General features: G+C 45.0%; 1 protein-coding gene, 1 long non-coding RNA gene and 1 pseudogene across 2 annotated transcripts; 2 read left to right on the top strand and 1 right to left on the bottom strand.

The window, feature by feature from the left end:
* Positions 1-305: 305 nt before the first annotated feature.
* On the top strand, positions 306-15,330 carry LOC124647178. The gene is made up of 11 exons (XM_047187151.1): positions 306-609; positions 5,990-6,136; positions 6,232-6,377; positions 13,065-13,340; positions 13,463-13,584; positions 14,226-14,343; positions 14,445-14,537; positions 14,643-14,720; positions 14,819-14,906; positions 15,175-15,240; positions 15,326-15,330. Exons 1-11 carry the CDS (start codon positions 336-338, stop codon positions 15,328-15,330), a joined length of 1,413 nt encoding a protein of 470 aa, XP_047043107.1. The 5' UTR covers positions 306-335.
* LOC124649340 lies at positions 8,601-9,724 on the bottom strand. Its single transcript, XR_006986617.1, has 3 exons — positions 9,677-9,724; positions 9,370-9,560; positions 8,601-8,894 (listed from the first exon to the last, which is right to left on the bottom strand). It is a non-coding gene; the product is annotated as an uncharacterized LOC124649340 (long non-coding RNA).
* A 601-nt stretch (positions 15,331-15,931) lies between the features above and the next one.
* Positions 15,932-21,912, top strand: LOC124647177 (annotated as a pseudogene).
* Positions 21,913-23,820: the final 1,908 nt, after the last annotated feature.

Genomic DNA, 23,820 nt, shown 5'->3' with positions numbered 1-23,820 from the left:
AAGGCCATATTGAGCCGTGAGACAAGACACATAACAAGGCCAGCCCTAGCAGTTCTTTTCTTGTTCCTTGAGCCTTAACCGCCGACCAGGTTAACGCTTGAAGCCTCCACTTCCCTCCTCTCTTTCTCTTTGGAGACGAGGGAGAGGAGGCGTCGGGAACTCCCAGGATGGCCGGAGCGAGGGCAAGACGGCGGCTGCTGGAATCGCCGGAATCGCCGGAATCGCCAGAAATCCAGCCGATCCCCGAACTCCGAGAGCCGGCGAGCACGAGCGCGTTGCAGCCGCGACCCCCAGATCAATCTAACAAGAAGAGGATTAGAAAAAAGAGCAACGCCATGAAGGATCGATCCAAGGAAGATAATAAGGCCTGGGTAGACGAATGGATCTGCGGGGGACAGAGGCAGGCGGATCAGGGAAAGATGACAGCTGATGTAGTCGAGGAGGAGAAGATGGAGGATGATGTCGCCATGGAGGAGGAGGAGGTGATGTCGTCTGCGCCTAGCTCTCCACTCCGCGCGCCGTACAAGCCCGATGAGCATAGGTTCAACAGGGATCCCGCCTACGACGAGGCCTTTAATCGCGTCGAAGCCAGATACAAGGAAAAAACAGGTTCCATGTCCATGTTTCCCACTCCTAGATCATCAGTTCTCCTCTCCATATGATATAAAATTCCTTCCACCATTAGTTCGAACAATCGGCACTGGCAATCTACATTAGTCCAAACAATCAACATCGCATTCTTTGTTAGCCTAAGCAAACTTGTGTGCTGCATGCATACACATATGCATCACGTGGTGAGCCACCATGTGAGACTTTGCTCTTCTACCAGTTCAAAATAAGCTGCAGCTAGCAGTGAGTAATAGTAGTCAAGATATCAGCAGTAGTAAGGATATACAATGCGGCTGGACTGCATGTCCAATGTTCCCACCATGTATCAGTAGCTAGCAAGTCCTATATAAAGGCATGTAGTACTTCGTTTAGAGACACCAAGTAGTAAGAGAAGTAAGTAACAGAAACTTTGCTTCAGCTCCTTGTGTCCACTACCGAGAGCATTTTCTCTCTAGTGTGTGTACGTGTGCTCTTCCACTCTTTCTCCCTGTGAACTCCACTCAGTGTGTGTGTGCGTTTCTCTGTCCAAACAACAACAGCTGGTATCAGAGCACTTTGGTGTTCGATCCAAGGCTTTGTAGTCGTCCGGTGTTTGATCCGCGACAATGACAGGGAAAGGCGCAGACAATAAGTCTGAGGTGTCGGAGGCGCATGTGGTGGAGAGGGTCATCCATGAGCACGACGCGCCGGGACCGGCGCTGGTGCTCACTCGCACCAACTATGTCGACTGGGCGCTCGTCATGCGCGTCCAGATGCAGGCGCAAGGCCTGTGGACAGTGGTCGACACCGGAGTTGGGAGTGAGCGCGACGACCGGAGGGCGCTGGGTGTCATCCTGCGGAATGTGCCGCCGAAGATGCTGCGCACGCTCGCGGTCAAGGACTCCGCCAAGCTGGCGTGGGACGCCGTGAAGATGATGCGGATGGGCGTCGACCGCGTCCGCGAGGCCAAGGCGCAAACGCGGCGCGCTGAGTTCGAGGCGCTCAAGTTCCACGACGGTGAGTCCGTGGAAGCATTCGCCATGCGGCTCACAGGCATCATTAATGATCTTGAGCTGCTGGACGACCCTGTGTCCGAGCACAAGGCGGTGCTCAAGTTCTTACGAGTTGTTCCGCGTCGGTACCGGCAAATGGCAATGGCCATCGAGTCTTTGTGTGACACAAAGAACATGAGCATCGAGGAGCTCTGCGGCAGGCTTGTAGCTGTGGAGGAGCGCTACAACCTTGACGACGAGCCAACAAACTCGACAGCAGCCGGGCGCCTACTTCTCACGGAGGAGGAGTGGGCGGCGCGACAACGCGGGCGTGGTGGATACACATCCACTGGTAGCGACAAGATGGGGAATGCTGCGGCCAAACCCAGAACGTCGGCCAGACCAACGTCTAGAGCCGGCGCCGGAGGCAACGACAAAAAGAAAGGAGATTGTCGATATTGCGGCATCCCTGGCCATTGGGCTAAGGAGTGTCGCAAGAAGAAGCGCGACGAGGAGCGCCGGGAGCACGCCAACCTGGCGGTTGGCGAGGACGACGGCGGGCCTGCACTTATGTTGGCACACTCCCGCGACATCGATAACGCACTCGTGGAACACGTCGATGAAACCGTGTTCCTGAACGAGGCGCACGCGGGGCACGGCGACGAGGCCGTATTCCTGAACGAGGAGAAGGTCTTCCCCAAGCAGAGGACCAATGGCGTCTGGTACCTCGACACAGGTGCGAGCAGTCACATGACTGGCACCAAGGAGGCGTTCACGGTGCTGGACGAGAGCGTCCATGGCACAGTGAAGTTCGGAGATGGGTCGCTTGTCAGCATCCGCGGACGCGGCTCCGTGCTCTTCAAGTGCCAGAACGGCGAGCATCGCGTTCTCACCGAGGTATACTACATCCCCGAATTGAGAAGTAACATTATCTCACTCGGACAGATGGATGAAGCGGGATGCAAGGTCCTGATCGAGAACGGTGAGCTGCACATCTACGACCGCGCGCGGAAGCTGCATACGCGTGTGTCACGTAGCAAGCACCGGCTTTACACGGTCGGCCTGAGCCTGACGGCGCCAGTGTGCATGCTGGCCAAGCTCGACGACACGGCATGGCTGTGGCATGCTCGCTATGGCCACCTCCATTTCCGCGCACTTCGGGACATGACGCGCAAGCACATGGTGCAAGGCGCGCCCGTCATCGACCAAGTCGAACAAGTCTGTGATGGTTGTACGCTTGGCAAGCAGCATCGAAGGCCATTTCCGCAAGCATCCTCGTACCGAGCCAAGGAGAGGCTCGAGCTCGTGCACACTGACTTGTGCGGGCCGATCACACCGGTGACACCCAGCAGCAACAAATATTTTTTGCTTGTCGTTGATGACTTCAGCAGGTACATGTGGCTGGAGGTGCTCAAGAGCAAGGATGAAGCCTTTGCTCGTTTCTGCAAGATCAAGGCACGTGCGGAGGCAGAGAAGAAGTGCAAACTTCTTGCTTTCCGTTCTGATCGAGGAGGCGAGTTCAACTCCGGCGAGTTCAATGCATTCTGCAACCAGAACGGCATCAAGCACTTCACCACCGCGCCATACTCCCCGCAGCAGAACGGTGTTGTTGAGCGCCGAAACCAAACCGTCGTCGAAATGGCGAGGTGTCTCCTCAAAAGCATGGGCATGCCTGCCATGTTTTGGGGCGAGGCGGTGAGAACAGCGGTGTACATCCTGAATCGGGCGCCAACCCGGAGCGTGGATGGGAAAACCCCATATGAAGCCTGGCATGACAAGAAGCCACATGTGCAACACTTCCGCACATTTGGTTGCACTGCGCATGTCAAGAATATCGGGCCGGGGTTGAACAAACTCTCGGACCGATCGACACCGATGGTGATGATTGGCTATGAGGAGGGCTCATACTGCTACAGGTTGTATGATCCCGCAACCAAGAAGCTGCACATCTCCAGGGATGTGGTGTTCGAGGAACGCCGTTCCTGGGAGTGGAACAAGGAGGGTGCATCGACGGAGCGCACCAATGCGCTTGTTGCGCCATCGTCATTCACGGTGGCATACGAGGTCAATGAGGCGGTAACCACCGGGGGTGCAGGCGGCAACCCCGGGACGCCACAAGGAGCGGCTACGCCAGCGGCAGCGCTGGAGCCGCGTACACCTGTTGCGGCTACTCCTGCTGACAATGGGTGGGCGACGCCACTCGAGCAAGACGCCAACTTGGACTCCGAGTCTGGACCGCGTCATTATCGCCGACTCGATGACCTGTACAATGACACTACAGAAGTCGAGGCGGAGTACAGTGGCTTGTGCCTATTCGCTGCCGACGAGCCAGCCACAGTGCAGGAGGCACTTGGCGAGGCTTGTTGGAAGCAAGCCATGGACGCTGAAATGGCGGCTATCCTCGAGAACAAGACCTGGGAGCTCACAACACTCCCAGCTGGCCAGCGAGCCATCGGGCTCAAGTGGGTCTTCAAGGTGAAGCGTGACCCTGCTGGCAACATCGTCAAGCACAAAGCCCGTCTGGTCGCAAGGCTATGCGCAGCGACAGGGGGTGGACTTCGACGAGGTGTTCGCGCCAGTAGCACGAATGGAGACGGTGCGCCTGTTGCTCGCCCTCGCCGCGCATAACGGGTGGCAAGTCCATCATATGGACGTTAAGTCGGCATTCCTCAATGGTGATCTTGCTGAGGAGGTGTACGTACATCAACCCGCGGGCTATGAGAAGAAAAACAAGGAGGGCCATGTGCTACGCCTCCGAAAGGCGTTGTACGGACTTCGGCAAGCGCCACGAGCTTGGAACGCCAAGCTGGACATGTCACTCATGTCACTTGGGTTCGAGCGCTGTCCAATGGAGCATGCAGTGTACAAACGAACTGCAGGTGATGGCTACCTGCTTGTTGGGGTTTACGTCGACGACCTCATCATCACTGGCTCCAGCATCACCGACATCACCAAGTTCAAGGACGAGATGCAGAGGTTGTTCTGCATGAGCGACCTTGGTCTCCTCAGCTACTACCTCGGGATTGAGGTCAAGCAAGGTGATGGAGAAATCACCATCGGGCAGACCAGCTATGCTGGAAAAATCTTGGAGATAGCTGGGATGAGTGGATGCAACTCCTGCCACACACCCATGGAGTGTAGACTCAAGCTTGGGAAGAAGAATGGCGGCGCCGCAGTGGATGCGACGCTGTACAGGAGCATCATTGGTAGCCTCCGCTACTTGGTGAACACGAGGCCGGACATATCCTATGCGGTCGGCATTCTCAGCCGATTCATGGAGTCGCCGGCAGAGCAGCATTGGGCTGCTATGAAGCAGCTACTAAGGTACGTTCGTGGCACGGCGAACTATGGCTGCAGGTACAAAAAGGGAGACACAGCGGTGCCGACGCTGGTGGGGTACAGTGATAGTGACCTCGCCGGGGACGTCGACGACCGCAAGAGCACTACCGGGATCATCTACTTTCTTGGTTCAAGTGCAGTCACTTGGGCATCACAGAAGCAGAAGGTGGTGGCGCTCTCCTCATGCGAGGCAGAGTACATCGCTGCGGCTACTGCGGCATGTCAGGGGGTGTGGCTCAGCAGGCTCGTCGCGGAGCTGCTCGGAACCACTCCGGCCAAGGTGAAGCTCATGGTGGACAACAAGTCAGCAATCGCGCTGAGCAAGAACCCGGTGCATCACGATCGGAGCAAACACATTGATACAAAGTTCCACTATATTCGTGAGTGCATCGAAGAAGGCAAGATTGATGTTGTGCATGTTGGCACTGATGGTCAGCTCGCAGACATCTTCACCAAGGCGCTGGGCAAGATCAAATTTGTGGAGATGAGACAGAAGCTTGGCGTCGTGGATTTAGCATGACGGCAACAAGTTTGAGGGGGTAAATGTTAGCCTAAGCAAACTTGTGTGCTGCATGCATACACATATGCATCACGTGGTGAGCCACCATGTGAGACTTTGCTCTTCTACCAGTTCAAAATAAGCTGCAGCTAGCAGTGAGTAATAGTAGTCAAGATATCAGCAGTAGTAAGGATATACAATGCGGCTGGACTGCATGTCCAATGTTCCCACCATGTATCAGTAGCTAGCAAGTCCTATATAAAGGCATGTAGTACTTCGTTTAGAGACACCAAGTAGTAAGAGAAGTAAGTAACAGAAACTTTGCTTCAGCTCCTTGTGTCCACTACCGAGAGCATTTTCTCTCTAGTGTGTGTACGTGTGCTCTTCCACTCTTTCTCCCTGTGAACTCCACTCAGTGTGTGTGTGCGTTTCTCTGTCCAAACAACAACATTCTTTGTGAGACTATGGCACACCATCCTTTAAGTACTGGAACTTTGCAGAAAGGATTAATGCATTTTTTTTTTGTGCGTATACTTGCTGTTGACTTGTGTGTGCGCTGATTTTTGTGTAGCTCGCCAGATGAAACTGCCCACGCTTGATGAGTACAAACCCCGCACACGCCATGTGAAGGATCCAAAGCCTCTTTCCATTGGGGAGTCTGAAAGAAAGACGGTGCTTAGTGCTGCCAAATTTGTTGTTGGGGTTTCATCTTCTGTCGGTATATGATAATAACTTCTCCCAATAATTATATTATTACGAGAGCCACAAACAAAAAAAAAGTCAGTTTTCACTAATATTTGCATGGGTTTGTAGGTGGCGACCCACTAAGTCGGGGCTCTGGTTTCTGGATCGACTGGGATGAGGACAACAAAACTGGCATTGTTTTGACGACCGCGGATTTAGTTCTTAGAAGCGACCGGTCAAACATTCTCAAAAAGGTGTATGTTCATGATGCTGAGGTGAGTAGCTAAGGATAAAAAAATGTCACTTTTTCATCTGCTTTGCCAATGTTAAATGATATATGTTGATGCAATTTGCACTATTAGGTTTTATTATAGAAAATAATGTATGTTCTGCTAAAGATTGTTGAAGTTTTGAATTCACACTCTATGTTTATCGCACATTTTGAAAATAAAAAAACAAACTAGCAACTAGTTGCCCTGTAAAGCCACTGTAAATCATTGGGTGGATCTAGGGATATGGCATGTAGTGAACTTCTATTTGTTTACTTATGTTTAAGTACTAGTATTTGTAAAAGTAGGTGCTGCCATGCTAGTATTGTGAATGTTGGGAATGGAGATTTGGTGCACATGGGCACCGGTGATCTCGTTTTTTTTTTAAGAAAAATTATATTTTGAGTTTCAAAAAATTCTGAATTTTTTTCCGCATATAGTCAATAATGTATCTCACAAACGTGCAAAATATCAATTTCAAATACTTTATATTCTGAGCTACATAGAAATGATAAAAGTGTAGATTTCAGTAGTACATTTTCAAATCTCCAAAACATATCAGATTTTGTCATTTTTGTCTAGCACAAAATAAAAATAATTTCGGTTTGAGATTTTGCATGATTGTGAGATCTATCACTCACAATCTCCAAAATTATTTTCAGATTTTCTGATAACTTTTAAAAATACCTTTTAATTCTTTTAAAATGGCGAGAGTACTGGAGCTCGAGAGCCAAAATCACTTTCCGGAATGTTGGTTCCTACTACTGACTCAAAGAGAGAATAAAGTAATACTAAATATTGACACCGATTTTTGGACATGGTTAATACATCCAATAAAAAATATACTTACTATACAGACATAATAGAAGAAATATACGAGGAACATGGGTCCCTAATACACAATAGAAGTTGATGCATATGCATTAACTTTTCAACAATGAAACTTACTCCCTATTTAATAAAAGTTCTCAATAGTTCAACGTTGTGCAGATAGTAAAATATTGCTTGATCTTTCAATATTGATATCCAAATTTATATTGACGTTTTGTTTTTGGATTGCATATTAGTTTCTACCTATGACGATTGTTGTGCACCAAGTGTTGAATACGAATTCAAAGTGAGGAAGTCCACTGATTATTTATTTTTACTAAAAATTGACATTGTGGCTATCAAAATTGAACATGTGGAGAAACTAAAATGGCTCCTTTGCATTTTTGTGATTTCTCAATATTTTGTAAATATGCTAATTATAAGTGCCATAAAATCCTAAGTAATCATAAAGACATAGTCCATCCATTCTGGTTTAGTCTACATTCTATATCTAAATTTTGTTACAAATTAATCTACATTATAACTTTTAGTCAACACAAACACAGAAAACGAAGCTGTCTTGCTCTCTCTATTGGATGACACTATTTTCAATGTAGTTTGGATTGGTTGAAGTAGTAATAATAAATAAAGTACTTGTTTGTCTATTTTTTTTAGGATATAGACTAAATCAGAATAGGGAAGTGCTAGGAATCGGATGCCGATACTAGCTTCCCATCGGACCAGCAATCTACCGTAGGATTGAAAGGAGCGTGGCCGCATGATTTACAGCCAGGACCCGCGGATCTATCCTTGATTCCAGGAGCAGACTGCATGCTTCCTATTAAAACAACTCCCGTAATGCGTGTCTGATCTATTCAAAGCAATCCCTTAATTTTAGGAAATAGTTATATGGAATCATGTGTTGTTTCCGGATAATGAATAGTAAGAAAATAATTACGATTTCCCCAGTCACGGAAACATATTTGTTTGCCAGGGAAGCATCATTTTCTGTCAATAGAAGCATCATTTTTGGGGAAGAAATACTTGCTAGTGCAAGTTAATTTGGCTTCCAGAGAATATTTCCACGTTTTTACCAGTCAGTAAAATATTTGTGTTGCCTCGGAAGCGTCATTTTCCATTTATAGAAGCATTGTTTTATAGGGAAAAAGAAGGTTACTTGCTAGTGCAACTTAATTTGGCTTCCTACTAAGAATATTTCGCTGTTGCTAGTTAGATTTCTCCCAAGGAAATTGGAGGTTGTTACCTCCTAGTATTTTATTTCCATAGTAGAAAAGATGTACAACAAGTATTCATTTGATCTCCAACAGAGAATATAATTTCCTTATAAATGAAATAGTGTTTGCTTCCAATACAACAACAAAAATTATCTATTAATTAACATTGGTTACATATGAGCATATAATTTGCTTCCAAAAGACGGTGACGGGGAACATAGGAGACTCGGTGATGACCTACACCAACGACCTCATGTCACCATTGGTAACCCTCTCCACCTCTTGGGAGTGCCTAGCGCCTACTCCTACTTTGTGATGGGCACCAAGATACTAGGAGCAGCACACGTTATGCTTCGGGCTCCATGTAGAAGTCGCTTGTCCCAGCGGTGGTGCTTCAAACATAAGAGGTTGACCAACATAATCTCAACCTCGACTGTCCATTGTCAACATCGTTGTAGCCAGTGGGGTAAATTTTAATCTGAAATGTGTTGACTTGAATCATCAGCAACATATGAAAAATGTAGGAGAAGCATGGGGTGATTTTAAAAAACAATGATATGACAATCTAAACAACAATTTCAAAAACATTGATCATGCTTCTATTAGAAACACATACATGCTTTAGATGCACCAATTTTATTCCATCTCAGCATAAGTTGTAGAACATAGAAGATTTAGAGGCTGAAACATAACTAATAGCGTGAGGGAAATGTGTAAATTGCAATGGTACTGAAAATGTATAAATCAAAAAGGAAGAAGCATGATAGTATGCAACACTCTAGATAGACCGAAGAAACACACACAATGCACATATGAAGCACCGATATTTCGAAGAAAAGAGATTAGTGCTATCTCAACCAAAATCATCGGAATTAGAAGCATGGCATGTCAATATAAATCATGTGTATTGGAAACAAGCCCTTGGGAGCTGAGAAAGCGAAACGAACACCCACCCTCGATCAATAATGTGGTTTCTCTGAGGTCCCTTAAGCTTCAAAATGACTCTTTAGCACAGAATCTAGATCAGGAACCTTGGTCATTTTGGAGATGTGTGATGCAAAAGATATATGAAGCATTCATGTGTGAGATTTTAGGAAACTCCGTAGAAGCGAAAATTAAGTAGTCTTGAAGCATGCGAACATTGCTGCAAAATCATGGAAAAACGGAAGCATCAAAATTATTTCTAAGCAGCTTATTATAATCTATGTAGAAGCATCCAAATTTGAAATGTATAAATAACACTGGTTGCCACCAGTTCACCTGTGTATGAAGCTTGCAATTTATCTATATATGAACCCAACTTTATCACCATCAATGTATAATACACTATATAAAAGCTGGCTGTTTTTAAGCCCTGTGAGCAGCTCCACTTCACATGGCACTGTTCATGAACAGTACTGAAACAGTGTCGATGAGCAGTTCCGGTCGATGTACAATGTAGGTCACCCTAAAGAGTGGCTGAACAGTAGGTGGAACAACACATATGGATCAACAATGCCGGTGCCGACTTTTTTCCTCCTCTCGCGGTAATTCTTCGACGCAACTTCCCGCAAAAAAAAATCTTGGACAATTTATATATTTACCGAATATTCTAGCCATTTATAGCAAATGGCCAAACGACGAATATTTAAAAGCTGGCTGTTTTTAAGCCCTGTGAGCAGCTCCACTTCACATGGCACTGTTCATGTGTTATTTTTTGCCAATTAGAACGTGACACGCACACAGTCTGCTACAGAAACAGTACTGAAACAGTGTCCCACGATGAACAGTGTTGATGAACAGTTCCGGTCGATGTACAGTGTTCCGTGTATAGTGTAGGTCACCCTAAACAGTGCCAGTACATGCGATGAACAGTGCCTTGTGATGAACAGTAGGTGGAACAACAAATATGGATCAACAATGCATCTGAACGGTGCCGATTTTTTTCCTCCTCTTGCGGTAATTTTTCGACGCAACTTCCCGCAAAAAAAAAATCTTGGACAATTTATATATTTACCGAATATTCTAGCCATTTATAGAAAATGGCCAAACGACGAATATTTAATGAATTTTTTAAAAAAAAAACAAATAAATTGTCGCCAGTGGCATGCCGCTGCGCTTTTTTCCTGCTCTTGCGGTAATTCTTCAATGCAACTTTCCGTAAAAAAACTTGGACAATTTAATATATTTACCGAATATTCGGGCCATTTAGAGCAAATGGCCAAACGGTGAATATTTAGTGAATTTTCAAAAAATCGAATAAAATGCCGCCACGGGCGTGGCGTGCCGCCGCGCTTTTTTCCTCCTCTCGCGGTAATTCTTCGATGCAACTTCCCGCAAAAAAAAACTTGGACAATTTAGTATATTTTCCAAATATTTGGGCCATTTACAGCAAATGGCAAAACGACGAATATTTAGTGAATTTTCAAAAAAAAATTAATAAAATGCCACCACGGGCGCGACGTGCCGCCGCGCCAAAGCCTACTAGTAATTCCTAAGAAATATGGTATACCCCAAACATGAGTATGAAGCGCACATCCTCGCAAGCAGTATGTGGAAGCAGATAAAAATAGCCAGCCAGAAAATGAAAACTACAGTGTTACAATACAAAGATTAAAAACTAGCAGATGCAAGATATGAACACATAGATACAGCCGGTAAAAAATGATTTCGCAACTACATATACAAAAAAAAAATAGGTGGATTTTGTGTTCGAAAATTGCAGGAAAATACACACATTGGGACCTAGTTCAGTTTGGTATTACCTTCATCTTCAATAGTATTGTCGACGGAGGGACCGAGAGGGCTATCGTGAGTAGGCTGGAAGTAGCCATCAACCAATTGCTTCTGCCAGATCGGAGCCTTGACGACCCAGTTGACGGGAGATTCTTCCCCGGCGAAGTATTTCCACCTCTCACCCCAGTTGCCACCGGCCGCCAATCAGGATTGCTCCGGTGATGTTTCCATGTGGCGGAGCGTCATGCCCATGACTCGGGGTGGCAAAGGAAGCAGAGCGGGTGGAGGAGGGGGACGGGAGGGGAGCGGTGCGGGGAGGTGGCGGAGGAAGCAGAGCAAGGGAGGCAATGGATGGGGCGGGATCCATGCTGCATTGGCGTGGTTAGAGGAGGAGTTACAGGGGAGATGAGCAGAATTAACTGACATAATTATTAGAGGGTTATTGGGCTAAGGGGAATAGATGGTCGTTGGATTTGAGATCAGATCGACGTCATCTGGATGGTCCGACAATTTGTTTCCAATCGGACCCCGTTTGTTAGTGTTTACCATCAGAATAGATGGAGTATTATTTATTCTCTAAGATAACCATTGTTAATTGTTGTCAGTTGTCAAAAATATTGTTGCCGCAGCTTTTTAGTGACCGAAACTATTGCCAATCAATGTTCGTACAACTGACAATAATGACTTGTTATTGACTCATGTGCATAGAAAAAATTCATAACTACATACTTAAGTTCTAGTAATTACGAATTTACAAGGTATGCATGGAAAAATCAAAATCCATGTTCATTTTTTAGTTGTCCAAACGGAACATTTGCGTAGGATATTAAAGTACCTTTTAATTGTAGTATGACCTTGGGACCACTAACATAAAATATTGCTAGGAATACGAAACAAATACTCTTGAATGTTGATTCCTTAATTAACTATACTTATCTCATTGTACAATGTATTACCAATATTCAAGAATAATGGCATAGATTTGCTCGTTTTTTAGAAGCATGTCAATATGAGTATTTACTCAGTGAAAGTAATCCCATTTTTTTTATAATAACAAGGCAGCGCTAGATTTTAGTTATGTACAAACCAGATACATACTAATTAAGAAAAGATGTATGAACCCATCCCAATGTGAATTAATTCTCCAAAACAAATCCTACTAGTTTATACATCTCTCAGACTTTTTATCAGGCCCTCTCCAATGCATTGTTTTTTAGCGTGCTATCTTAGATAGCGGTGTATTTTAAGACATATCCTCCAACAATGTATTGTTTCTTAAATCTTGCATATACATTTAATGATTTTGGGTTCATGCATTCATGAGATTGGACTAGTAGTACATTTTTTGCTTGCAAATCTCTCCAAGAGTTTGCGTTAGCTAAGATATAACAACAATCTCTTTTGTCATTAATTATACAGCCACAACATTTTGCCTATGATACCATGCTAAAAGACTAGCGTTGGGGAATGCCTAAGCCTTGTCTAAAGGTTGGGTCATAGTGGAGAATATCATACACTAGTACCATGCATATGGTATCAATATATGATATTAGCTCTATAATGCATAGTATCATACACTAGTAACAAAGAATCATACTATTTATTTATTTTTATAATAATCCTAATGTAAATGTGTGCACAATTTTAATTTTCCATTAAATTTTCTAGTTCTACCTTCTATGAAACTTAATCATAACATGATACCACTATCACCTATCTCTTCATTAATTGCAGTGCCACATCATCTTTTTGATGACATAGATTGCATGATACTAGCTATGGTACTCCCACTATGGCTAACCTAAAAAACTATAGGATTGTATGGTTAGAATTATACCACTTTTATTGCCATCAAAATGCCTTGCTCTATTGGTGGCATGGACCACCGAGTATATCTAAATGTTCCAAATTAGAGCTCCTTTGCCTATTTCAGGTTATTGTTCATATGCGGGATAACACTACTGCACGGGCCCACTTTCTCTACTACCAGCAACACTACAATCTCGCCTTATTTAGGGTTACCATGGACCAACCTGTTCATGTTCCCTCTTTTAAAGGTGAAGTGCAATGTGCTCAAGAGATTTTTGAGCTAGGAAGAGATGAACATTCATATCTAAGGATAAGCCATGGTAGGGTGAAATATTCAGATACAAGATACTTTGATGGGTATCATTGCATGAATATTCTTGGTGGACATGAACGTTTTGAGGTATTCTTCCTTTTACTAACTTAATTATATAAATTATTCTCCTATCCCCTGTAACGTTCGCCATTTTATTATTAAGCATTGCTATTTATAAATTTTAACATACAAATTATGAAATATTGTAGTATAGCAAAGGAGGGCCAGTCATTGACTTTGATGGGAATGTTGTTGGAATGATTATTCAAGGAGGATCTTTTATGCTTTCTTCTATTTTACTGAAGTGTTTGCATATATGGAGGAAATTTCGGTAAGTTCTTCCTTGCAATATTAGTGTAGTATTACAAGACTAACTTCCTTGTTGTTTTTAGCTTGTCATGTGAGCTGATCTAATAGATTTTACCCCAATATAAAGATATGAACTGTAAAATAATTGTCGTGTCATTCTTATTTTTCATGTTGATACAGTATGTGATTGTTATGTCTTTATCCATTTATTATTCCCTCTTACTCCATAGAAATGTATATAAATTTGGCTTCTGTTTACACATGTTTTTTCGATAGTTAAAAATTATGTAGAAATAAAAAATTGTATACGTAAGGCTAGGGTGGTCCACATGGAACCTGGAGGGAGCCAAGGTGTGCAAAAGAGTAGTAGTAGAATTCCAAAATATTTCGAGATACTTATTTTACAGGTAAAGTAGTGATGTCACCTTAGTAGTTATCTGTCTTGGTAAAGTTCTTAGAGTGTGATTTATCTCAATTTATAGAAATATATTGTTGTATTTGAAATATAATCAAAACATTTCCTCTTCGATCTGTAATAATTGTTGCTGAAGTAATATTATTTGTTGCACTATTGGCATGATTCATTATTGTGCAGATTTGCTTTCAACCAAAATCAATTATATTTTTTTTACTCTCTTAAATGAATTACATGTTTTTTTATAGATGCATCCCACGACCCCAGCTTGGATTAAATCTTCGCGCCATCAGACTTCTAGATGTTGCTATTATTGAAAAGATATCGGTAAAGTGCAACATTGATGAGGGTTTAATCGTGAAAGAGGTATGTGATGTATAGTTATGTTCAATACTGAATTATGTTATCTTCCTTAAAGCTTATTTTCTTGTGCATATTAAGGTTAGTTAATTGCAAGTAAACTTCAGGTGTCTAAAGGAAGTCATGCTGAAAAACTTGGGATACGAGTCGGTGATGTCGTTGAATGTTTAAATGGAGAACGCATTTGTAATACATTTGAGGTATGTGTACTATCACTTTATCATGTTAGGTTTTATGGAGGAATCTATCATATTTATGTTGCATTGTTGTTTTACACTAAGTTGTTTTTTTCTTGCTGTTATCAGTTAGAGAACATATTGCTGAGCACATGCGAGGGCCATTTAGAAAGAGGAAATGCCTACAATTCCAAAGTGGATATTGTGGTATTTTATTTTATGTATTTGTTGCCATTCATGAATTTATAAGAAAACTTATTGGTAGACTTATCGTACTAAGAACTATATTGTATTTACTTAATTAGATCACGGTGTTTCATACGCGCAAAGGTCTAAGAAGAATCAAGACATTGTCTCTAGAATTATCTGAGTGCAAAGAATATGTTCGAAGGGGTATGCATATCCTTTCAACCAACCTATTTCCATTGATCATTTCGAATATTGTGCTATTTACATTAATTATAATCTGTATATTCATTCTATTTGATACATACTTGAATCTTCTTATGTGTATCATGCAATATAATTTGGGATACAGTATTATTAATGAATTATACAACCTGTGGATATTTGTGAACTCCAAGTTTATGATAGACTAGATATTACTAATTTGATGAGTACGTGACATTTTTTCTTAGCATAGTTGTTTCCATTTATGTAGTTTTTTATCCTTTTACTATTGGAGAAGGGACTTCTGCTTCAGTATCAGTTGACCAAGAGGACTCAGGCAAGTGACCTCTGCTGTGTTTGGATTAGATGATTCATGTCTTGCCGTTTCCTATACCATTCTTAATCAAGTTGTCTCTTTGCAGATTAAACGAAGTTTATGTACCATTCCTGGTCAGCAGAGTGCAGAGAAAGGGATATCAGCTGTTCATACAACCTGTACATAGTACATAGACACTTTACTTCAATTGTTTATTTATTTTCAATTTTGGCACCTGAAATCTTACATCCAGCTAAAGCTGCTTGCATATCATTTTTTTTCTTGACCGAACTAGCGAGCGACGACTTGGCTATCTAGACGCGAGTGAGTCCTTTACCAGTAGTACGGTCAAATCATGTGTATCCAACACGGCGACAAAAAAAAAAGGCAACTCAGCTTCACACATGCTGACATGCATATGCATATCACATCATATCAAGATACACTAAGTACCGCGAGGATATCTTGTGTGACTTGTCGAGTAAGACCGACGGTTCAAAGTATCAGCGATATTTCGTGGGAGTAAATGTTCAAAGTAGAAAAACATCTGTTGCACAACATATGACGTGGTAGGAAACAGACTCTTCTAGTCGTGACAACGAGGAGAAAAAATGCATCACAGGTCAACACGTCATGAAGAGTTGAAGATGATGTTTATGATGCCAACATATATGATACGTGTCGCGCCAGAATTTGGTTTACTGGAGACAACATGAAGGTGAACGTGTCTCACCAGATATTGTTTTGTATCATTCTCACCGACAGCGATCTCAGCCTGCAGCTAATTAACACCACTGGCAGCTGGTACAATTGAACTTGAGCATGAGCTATAGGGCCACTTTCGTTCATTTATAGCTTGTGCTGCTTCCAAGTTCCAACTGGGTGACGTAACAAATTGAACTTGAGCATGAGCTATACGGACAACTTTGGTTTCTCAAATATGGCCGAAGAATCATTAGAGTGATCGTCTTCTCCCTCTTGATGTGCATCCCCCTTCCTTCCATGCACTACCGCCTCCCTCCCTGAACGGAGTGATCAGCAGCAACGTGACCAGGGGCTGACGAGCATACCCTTCCTCTCAATGCGTGGAACGTGTCCAGCATATACTGCAGCTGGCCAGGGATCTGCGGTGGCGAACAGCACCCCGCCGGGAGGGTCGTCGACTTGTCGTGCTGCGACTGGGCTCCCAAAACCTGTCGGGACGAGTCTCTATATTCTTGGTCAGATACCCCTGGACCTTGGCCGTCTCGTCAGGCTTCGGGTGCTAAACTTGATGGCTAATTCTCTTCAGGGAAGCATTCCTGCTGATCTCGGAGGGTGCATCAACCAGCTACAAGGTGAGATCCCAGCTGTGATAGGAGCCATGGGAGCCAGCTTGAAGAACTTTGTCCACTTGAACCTTTCCGGAAATGCTTTGTCAGGAGAGATCCCTAGATCGTTGGCAGACTTGCCAAGGATTGAGGTCTTGTATTTGGGCAAAAACAGATTATCTGGTGGAATACAGCCTGGTCTGGGAAACCTCTCCAACCTCCAGAAAATCGCTCTCCATGGAAACATGCTAACAGGAGATAACCCTTCGTCTCTTGGCATGCCGCGCAGATTATCTGTGCTCAGCATAAGCTTGAACTTTTTTTTTTTTTTTTTTTGCGGGGAACCGATTTCATGGCCACGTCCCGGCTTCCATTGCGAATTCTTCTGGTATTTCAATACTTCAGCTCAGCTCTAACTCTTCTTCACCGGCATTATTCCTCCTGAGATTGGAAGGATAAAAGATATCAATTTCATACAATATCGTATAATTTTCTTGAAGCAAAGGAGCCCAAAGATTGGGAATTCATAACTGCAATAACAAATTACTTCCAGTTACGATTTTTGACACTTGAGTCCAACGAGCTTCAGGGAGCTCTCCCCAATTAATTTTCCACTCTTTCTAGTTTGTTATGGGTTATCAGCCTTTAGTGACAACAAAATATCGGGAAGCATTCCTAGAGATATAGGTAACCTCATCAGCGTGCAGTATCTTGATCTTTCTAAGAACTTTTTCACAGGGATATTTCCTTCTCCCAGCCTGAGCATTTCCTGCTCATCCCTATCATAGGGAACGGAGCAGCCCCAACCAATAGCAGTCTGGGTTGTCGAGCAGCTCGTCAGAAGCAGCTCTCGGCCCCCAGCAGCGAGCCATGTTCGACGGCCACTCTCAGCACACGGCTACCTTGAGCACGCAGCGTTGGCAAGGAGGCCGATCGTGCCACGGCAGAGGAGCGTGAACGAGTAGCTGCCAGAGGAGCACGCTCGCACACACGACGGTGGCGCAGCCAGAGGAGGCGCACATGGCGGTGGTGCTCCCGAAGGAGGCGTGCACGGCGGCGGCGGCTGGAACGACCAAGACCGCGGCCTCTACGAGGTCCGCACTGTGGTCAGGGACGTTGGTCCCGGTGTTGGGTGGCCTACCCTTACCAAAACCAACTACGTCGAGTGGGCCACGGTCATGAGGATCAGCCTCCAGGTGCGGCACATGTGGGAGGCAGTCCATGATGGCGATGTTGACCACCATGAGGATCGATGGGCGCTGGAAGCCCTCATCACCGCAGTCCCGCCCGAGATGCAGTTCTCGCTCTCCCACAAGCGGACTGCCAAGGAGGCTTACGACATCATCGCTGCGGCGCGCATCGGCAGCGACCGCGCTCGCAAGTCCACATTGCAGGCACTTCGCAAGGAGTGGGAGAACCTGGCCTTCAAGTCAGGTGAGGACGTTGATGACTTTGCTCTCTGTCTCAACACTCTGCTGCAGAAGATGGTGCAGTTCGGTGATGACACCTACGCTGGGGAGAGAGATGTCGAGAATCTCTTCACTGCATCCCCGAGAAATACAAGCATATGGCTCGCTCGAACGAATCTCTGCTGGACGTATCCACGGTGACGATCGAGGAGGCGATAGGTCACCTCAAGTTCGTCGACACCGACGAGCCACAGGTTCTCTCGAGGCCCATCACCATTGGCGGGAGCTACTTCTCACCAATGAGCAGTGGGATTCCTGCAACGGTGATAGAAGAAGGGGGAGTCCTCTTCCACAACAGGCGGCCGCAAGCGTGGCAAGCCGAACAAGGCGCTAAAAGACGTTGAGGTAGGGGCGCAAGTACTTGCCGATGGTGATGCCCGCGGAGGCGCCCAGGGAGGCACCGCCGGCAAGCACAATCTGACACCAAACGACACTTGCCACAACTGTTGCCGTCTTGGCCACTGGTCCAGGGACTGCCGACAGCTACGACGTGTCCAGGCGCATGTCGCACAGGCGGAGGAGGAGGAGGAGGAGCCGGCTCTATTCATGGCGCATGCAAGCATCAAGCTACCTCCAGCGGCACCGACCGCAGCGGCTCTCTCCACCTCGACGAGCCAAAAGCACACGCACTTCTTAGCGATGGCTCCGGCAACAACAAGACTGGCGGGTGATGCTTCGACACCGGTGCCACCCACCACATGACCGGTTGACGAGAGTTCTTCGCCGAGCTTGACTCCGACGTGCGAGGCTCTGTCAAGTTTGGGATGCCTCTGTCGTGGAGATTAAGGGTGTCGGCTCCATTACCTTCACCGCCAAGACTAGAGAGCATTGGCTGCTCACTGGTGTCTAGTACTACATCCCCGCGCTGAGGAACTCCATCATTAGGCTGGGATAGTTGGATGAGAACCGCTCGGGCGTGTTAATCAAGCATGGGATCCTACACATCTGGGATCGCCATTGTTGCCTTCTTGCCAAGGTAACCAGAGGTGCAAATCGCCTCTACATCCTTGACGTACAGGTGGCACAACCCCCATGTCTCGCTGCTCATCGGGACGACGAGGCGTGGCAGCGGCACAAGCGCTTCGAGCATCTTCACTTCAAGGCCCTGAAGCGGCTCACTGACACGGAGATGGTGCGAGGCCTGCCGTGCCTTGACCATGTGGAGCATTTCTACGATGTCCAGGCAAGCTTCCGGGCCAAGGAGAGGCTCGAGCTCGTGCATGGGGACTTGTGAGACCTAGTGACACTGGCTACACCAGGAGGACGATGCTACTTCCTGCTGTTCACCGATTACCTCTCCCGCTACATGTGGATGACGGTCCTCGGCAGCAAGGGAGAGGCGACGGACTCCATCAGGCGCGCGCAGTTTGCTACGGAGGCGGAGTGCGGCCACAAGTTGTGTGTGCTGCGTACTGACAACGGTGGCGAGTTCACGGCGACTGAATTCGCGTTGTACTGCGCTGATGAAGGCATCCGGCACCTCTACTTTGCACCATACAACCCGCAACAGAGCAACGTTGTCAAGCAGCACAACCAGACGGTTGTAGGGATGGCTCGGGCCCTTCTCAAGCAGAGAGGGATGTCGGATGTCTTCAGGGGAGAGGCGGTGGTGCGTCTACATCCTCAACCGAGGCTGCTTGGATGAAGGGAGCATCAAGGCGAGCTATTCAACACCACGGATTAGCTTGCGGACCTGCTCACCAAGCCTCTTGGGAGGATCAAGTTCCTGGAACTCTGCTCTAGTATCGGGATGGTTCAACTTTCCCACAAGATGACGTACAAGACTGCTGCACATGGTCCTTGTGAAGGACTTGGCTGCAACACACACATGATCTTTGTGAAGGACTGGCTGTTAGGACGAGATAGCATCCTTGATTGCTTTTAGGGGCATCAAGGACTGACAGTTAGCAGCATCTTAGATTAGCATGTTCGTGGTTGGCTGGTAGCTATATATCTGTATTCCCAACACCTAGGTGGGTGTGACATTGTGTGAGATGTGTGAGAAATAAACCAACAAAAATTGCCCCAACTCTCTTAGTGTCATCCTCTCTCTCAATGAGAGTAAGTTTGAAACAACTATCAATTTAGGGGCTCAGGATGGTGACAATACAAATCTTGTTGTTGTTAAGGTACTGAAACTTCAAACTGATGGGAAACTAAAGAGTTTCATTGCCGAATGCGAAGCACTTCGAAACATACGGCACTGAAATCTTGACAAGATAATCACAGCTTGCTCAAGCATTGATAGCAGAAGGAATGACTTTGAAGCAATTGTGTTTGACTTCATGCCTAATGGTAGTTCAGAAGACTGGCTGCATCCTGTCACAAATGACCAACCAGACAAGTACTTAAATCTTTTTGAGAGAGTTACTATTCTGCTTGATGTGGCTAATCCACTGGATTACCTACACTGGCATGGCCACGTGCCGGTTGTACATTGTGATCTGAAACCAAGCAATGTACTCTTAGATGCTGAGGATGGTGGCTCATGTTGGAGACTTTGGACTAGCTAAGATTCTTGTTGAGGCAAGCTCATATTTTCAACTGTATTGAGTTCCATGGGATTTAGAGGGACAATCGGTTACACGCCCCCAGGTTAGCCCTAATCTTTCTTACTTGTATGACATTATTGTTGCTTTCTGCTTTATCAAGTAATGCGTGCAGCTAGAGAAACTTCCGACAAGTCGCAGAAGCAATATGTTATTCCATGGTGCATGTGAATTGACAGTGTGCTATTTTCTAGATAACCAACATCAACATATGGCTTATGTATGTCATATTTGCTGGAATTACCTGTTCACTTTCATGTTACTTAGCACCCAATATGTTCACGAGTGATCAGAATTTAAGATCTGAAAAGTACTTTCAATAAGCGAGGAGACAAGAACAAATGGTTAGAACCACAAAACTATTAGAGTAACTCCATTTGGTGCCATGCTCTCTTATACAAAATCTAGTGCAGAGCGATTATTCAGTCCAAATGAGATGGGTCGATCTTGAGGCATTGCTTAAATACATTGAACTATGTTAGTTTGCCGCATACAGATGAGCAAATGAAACTCCTTCTTTTATGTATGACGAATAATGGCTACCCAAAGCAGTACTGAAAATTCTTAAATTGCAAAGTGAGTCTCACTTCCAGAGGATGAAACTTGAAAGTTGAAACCCAGTACTTGTCAAATTAAGCTCACAAAGGCCGTGAGATGAGACATCATTTAAAATTATATGCTAGTGTTATAGTTGTGTTGTGTGTGACATCATTTATATCGTGACGGTCCTTTCACAAAAAAAAAATTATATCATGGCAGAAATACTAGTTGCGAATGGATGGAGGCCTGGACACAACTTAAGCAATTCTAGCCGTCCTGTGGGCGGGGCTCCAAATTACTTAACCTTTCCACCCGTGGAGTTTTAGGCTCATTAAGATGGACAGTTTGCGTGATATTTTCTTTAGGGGTGTGTATGATATGATCAATGTAGAGTATTTTTCTTTCAGCAGATCGGTAGGATGTGGTGACAAGCTTAGAGGCCAGGTGTAGTTTGCAGCCTGCCGTGGGCCTTATATAGGCCGTGAAACGAGTCACAACAAGGCTGGCTTTGCAGTTCTCTTCACGTTCCGGGGCAGACTTCGACCCTGAAAAACAAAGCGCTTCTAACCTCTACACTTCGAAAAAGAAAACAAAAAAACTCTACACTTCGTTCTTCCGGAATCCGAAGGAAACATATTGCACGATGATGACCCGATCGAGAACAGGAAGGCGGCGGCCCAGGTCGCCGGAACCCCCTCCAACCCCCAGGAAGAAGACGAGCACGACCTCCGCTGCCGCATCCATGCCCACGGCTACGACGGCACAGCCCAGAGCATGCCCACGGAATCCGCCTGTAGAGGCAGCGCCATCGGATCAACCCAATAAGCGACCTAGCACGGTATCCAAGAAAGCAAAGATGGCCTGGGTCGACGAGTGGATCAACGGAGATTTGGAGCAGAACATGAACCATGATGCCTCTGAGGAGGAGGACGAGGAGCAGCTGAAGGATGACGATGCCGTCGCCGTAGAGGAGGAGGAGGAGGAGGCGGTCTCCTCTGCGCCCAGCTCTCCGCTTTGCGAGCCGTACATCCCCAGCGAGATCAGAGGACTTGGCTATGACAATGAGACACACATGGCCTATAAGCAGGCCCTCGAGCCTGTAAGATCCAAATACAACGCGAAAAGAGGTTTGCTATAATCTACTTAAGTACTTAATTTATGCCCATCAATCAATTTCACCATGAGGCCATGCATCTTAGGTCTTCTAATTAATTGCAGCTCGCCAGAATAAACTACCAACGCTCGATCTCGACACACCCGGATGCGGCATGCGTCTCGGGTTTGAGGGTGGGGATAGAAAGCATATTCCCGCCTATGGGGCTGAGGCGAGGAAGGCGGTGAATGCCGCCGCTAGATTTGTACTAGGAGTTTCAGCCTCCGTTGGTATAACATATATATACCACCGATCTATCTAACTTAAAAGTATGCCACAAAAATGTGGTTTTATTTGCTATTACTAATTTGCGTGAGTTTGTTTGTACTTACAGGTGCTAAGCGGATAGGACGGGGCACTTGTTTCTGGATTGATTGGGATGAGCACGAAAAAACCGGCATTGTTTTGACAACGGCCCGTTTAATTCTTACAGAATCCACATTATCAATTTTCGGCATAGAAGGCCATCCCGACGACGTTGAAGAGTATGCAGATGATGCCGAGGTGAGAGTTCCTAAGGACACCTCAACTGACAATTTTCGTTTATTTGGTCATTACTTTGCCAATGACAAATGAGTTATGCGCATGTAGTCTTCCCTAGTTGGTTATAGGTTTGTAGCCACACTGTTAAAAAAAAGTAACATCATTCTTTTTGAAACTATCTTTTCAGGTTATCGTTCACTTGCGGGATAAAACCACGGCAAAAGCCCAGTTGCTCTACTACCAAAAGCATTATAATCTTGCTTTATTCAGGGTTAAGGTGGACCAACCTGATCAATTACCCTCTTTTAATGATAAAGTGCAATGGGGTCAACAGATTTTTCAGCTTGGAAGAGAAAAGTATATGAGTCTAACGATACACCAAGGTAGAGTAGAATATTCAGATCCACACTTGATTGAAAAATATCATTGCTTGTCTATCACTGGCGGACAAGTAGATTTTAAGGTACACCTTTTTTGTGGCATTGCATTAGTTTTATATATTATTCTCATCTGATTTGTGTAATGATTTTTTTTATTTTGCTAAATAACTCTATATATTACTCACAAATTCTAACATCACAAATACAACTATTTTAGGATGGCCATGGAGGTCCAGTCATTGACTTTGATGGAAATGTTGTGGGAATGGTCGATACACAGGGAACTTTTGTACCATCTGCTATTTTACTCAAGTGTTTTCATTTGTGGAGGAATTATAGGTATGTTTTTTTTCCTTTCGGGGTTATCTTAGTGCTGCTAAACTAATCTTTCCTACTGTTTTTGATTGTTTATGGGAGTCAAACCATGTATATTACCTGATACAAAGTAACAAAACTAGAAATAATTGTGACATCATTCTCATTTATCATGTTGATAAATTTATACACTTGTATATTTTATTGTTTTGTAGTTAACTCATTTCGTTCTCTTACCTCGGCTGATTAAATGACTACAGGAATACATTTATTTTTTGGGGGCTCTAATTATATTTAAGTTCGTAGGCACATATTTGAGAAAAAATCATAACAAGACTAAGGCTAGGGGTGGTTTGTATGCAATTTGATGGAGCCAAGGTCCACACAAGGCATGAAGCAAAA

The sequence above is a fragment of the Lolium rigidum genome, chromosome 4, assembly GCF_022539505.1.
Source record: "Lolium rigidum isolate FL_2022 chromosome 4, APGP_CSIRO_Lrig_0.1, whole genome shotgun sequence".
Lineage (NCBI taxonomy): Eukaryota > Viridiplantae > Streptophyta > Magnoliopsida > Poales > Poaceae > Lolium > Lolium rigidum.
This window is presented reverse-complemented; position numbering and strand designations above follow the sequence as displayed.

What these genes read in the sequence shown, in the direction of transcription:
- LOC124647178 (XM_047187151.1), top strand. Translation starts at nt 336, where the DNA reads ATGAAGGATCGATCCAAGGAAGATAATAAGGCCTGGGTAGACGAATGG. An exon ending in GTGGACATGAACGTTTTGAG is followed by an intron (nt 13,341 to 13,462) that starts GTATTCTTCCTT and finishes GAAATATTGTAG; the next exon opens with TATAGCAAAGGAGGGCCAGT. An exon ending in ATTCCAAAGTGGATATTGTG is followed by an intron (nt 14,721 to 14,818) that starts GTATTTTATTTT and finishes TTACTTAATTAG; the next exon opens with ATCACGGTGTTTCATACGCG.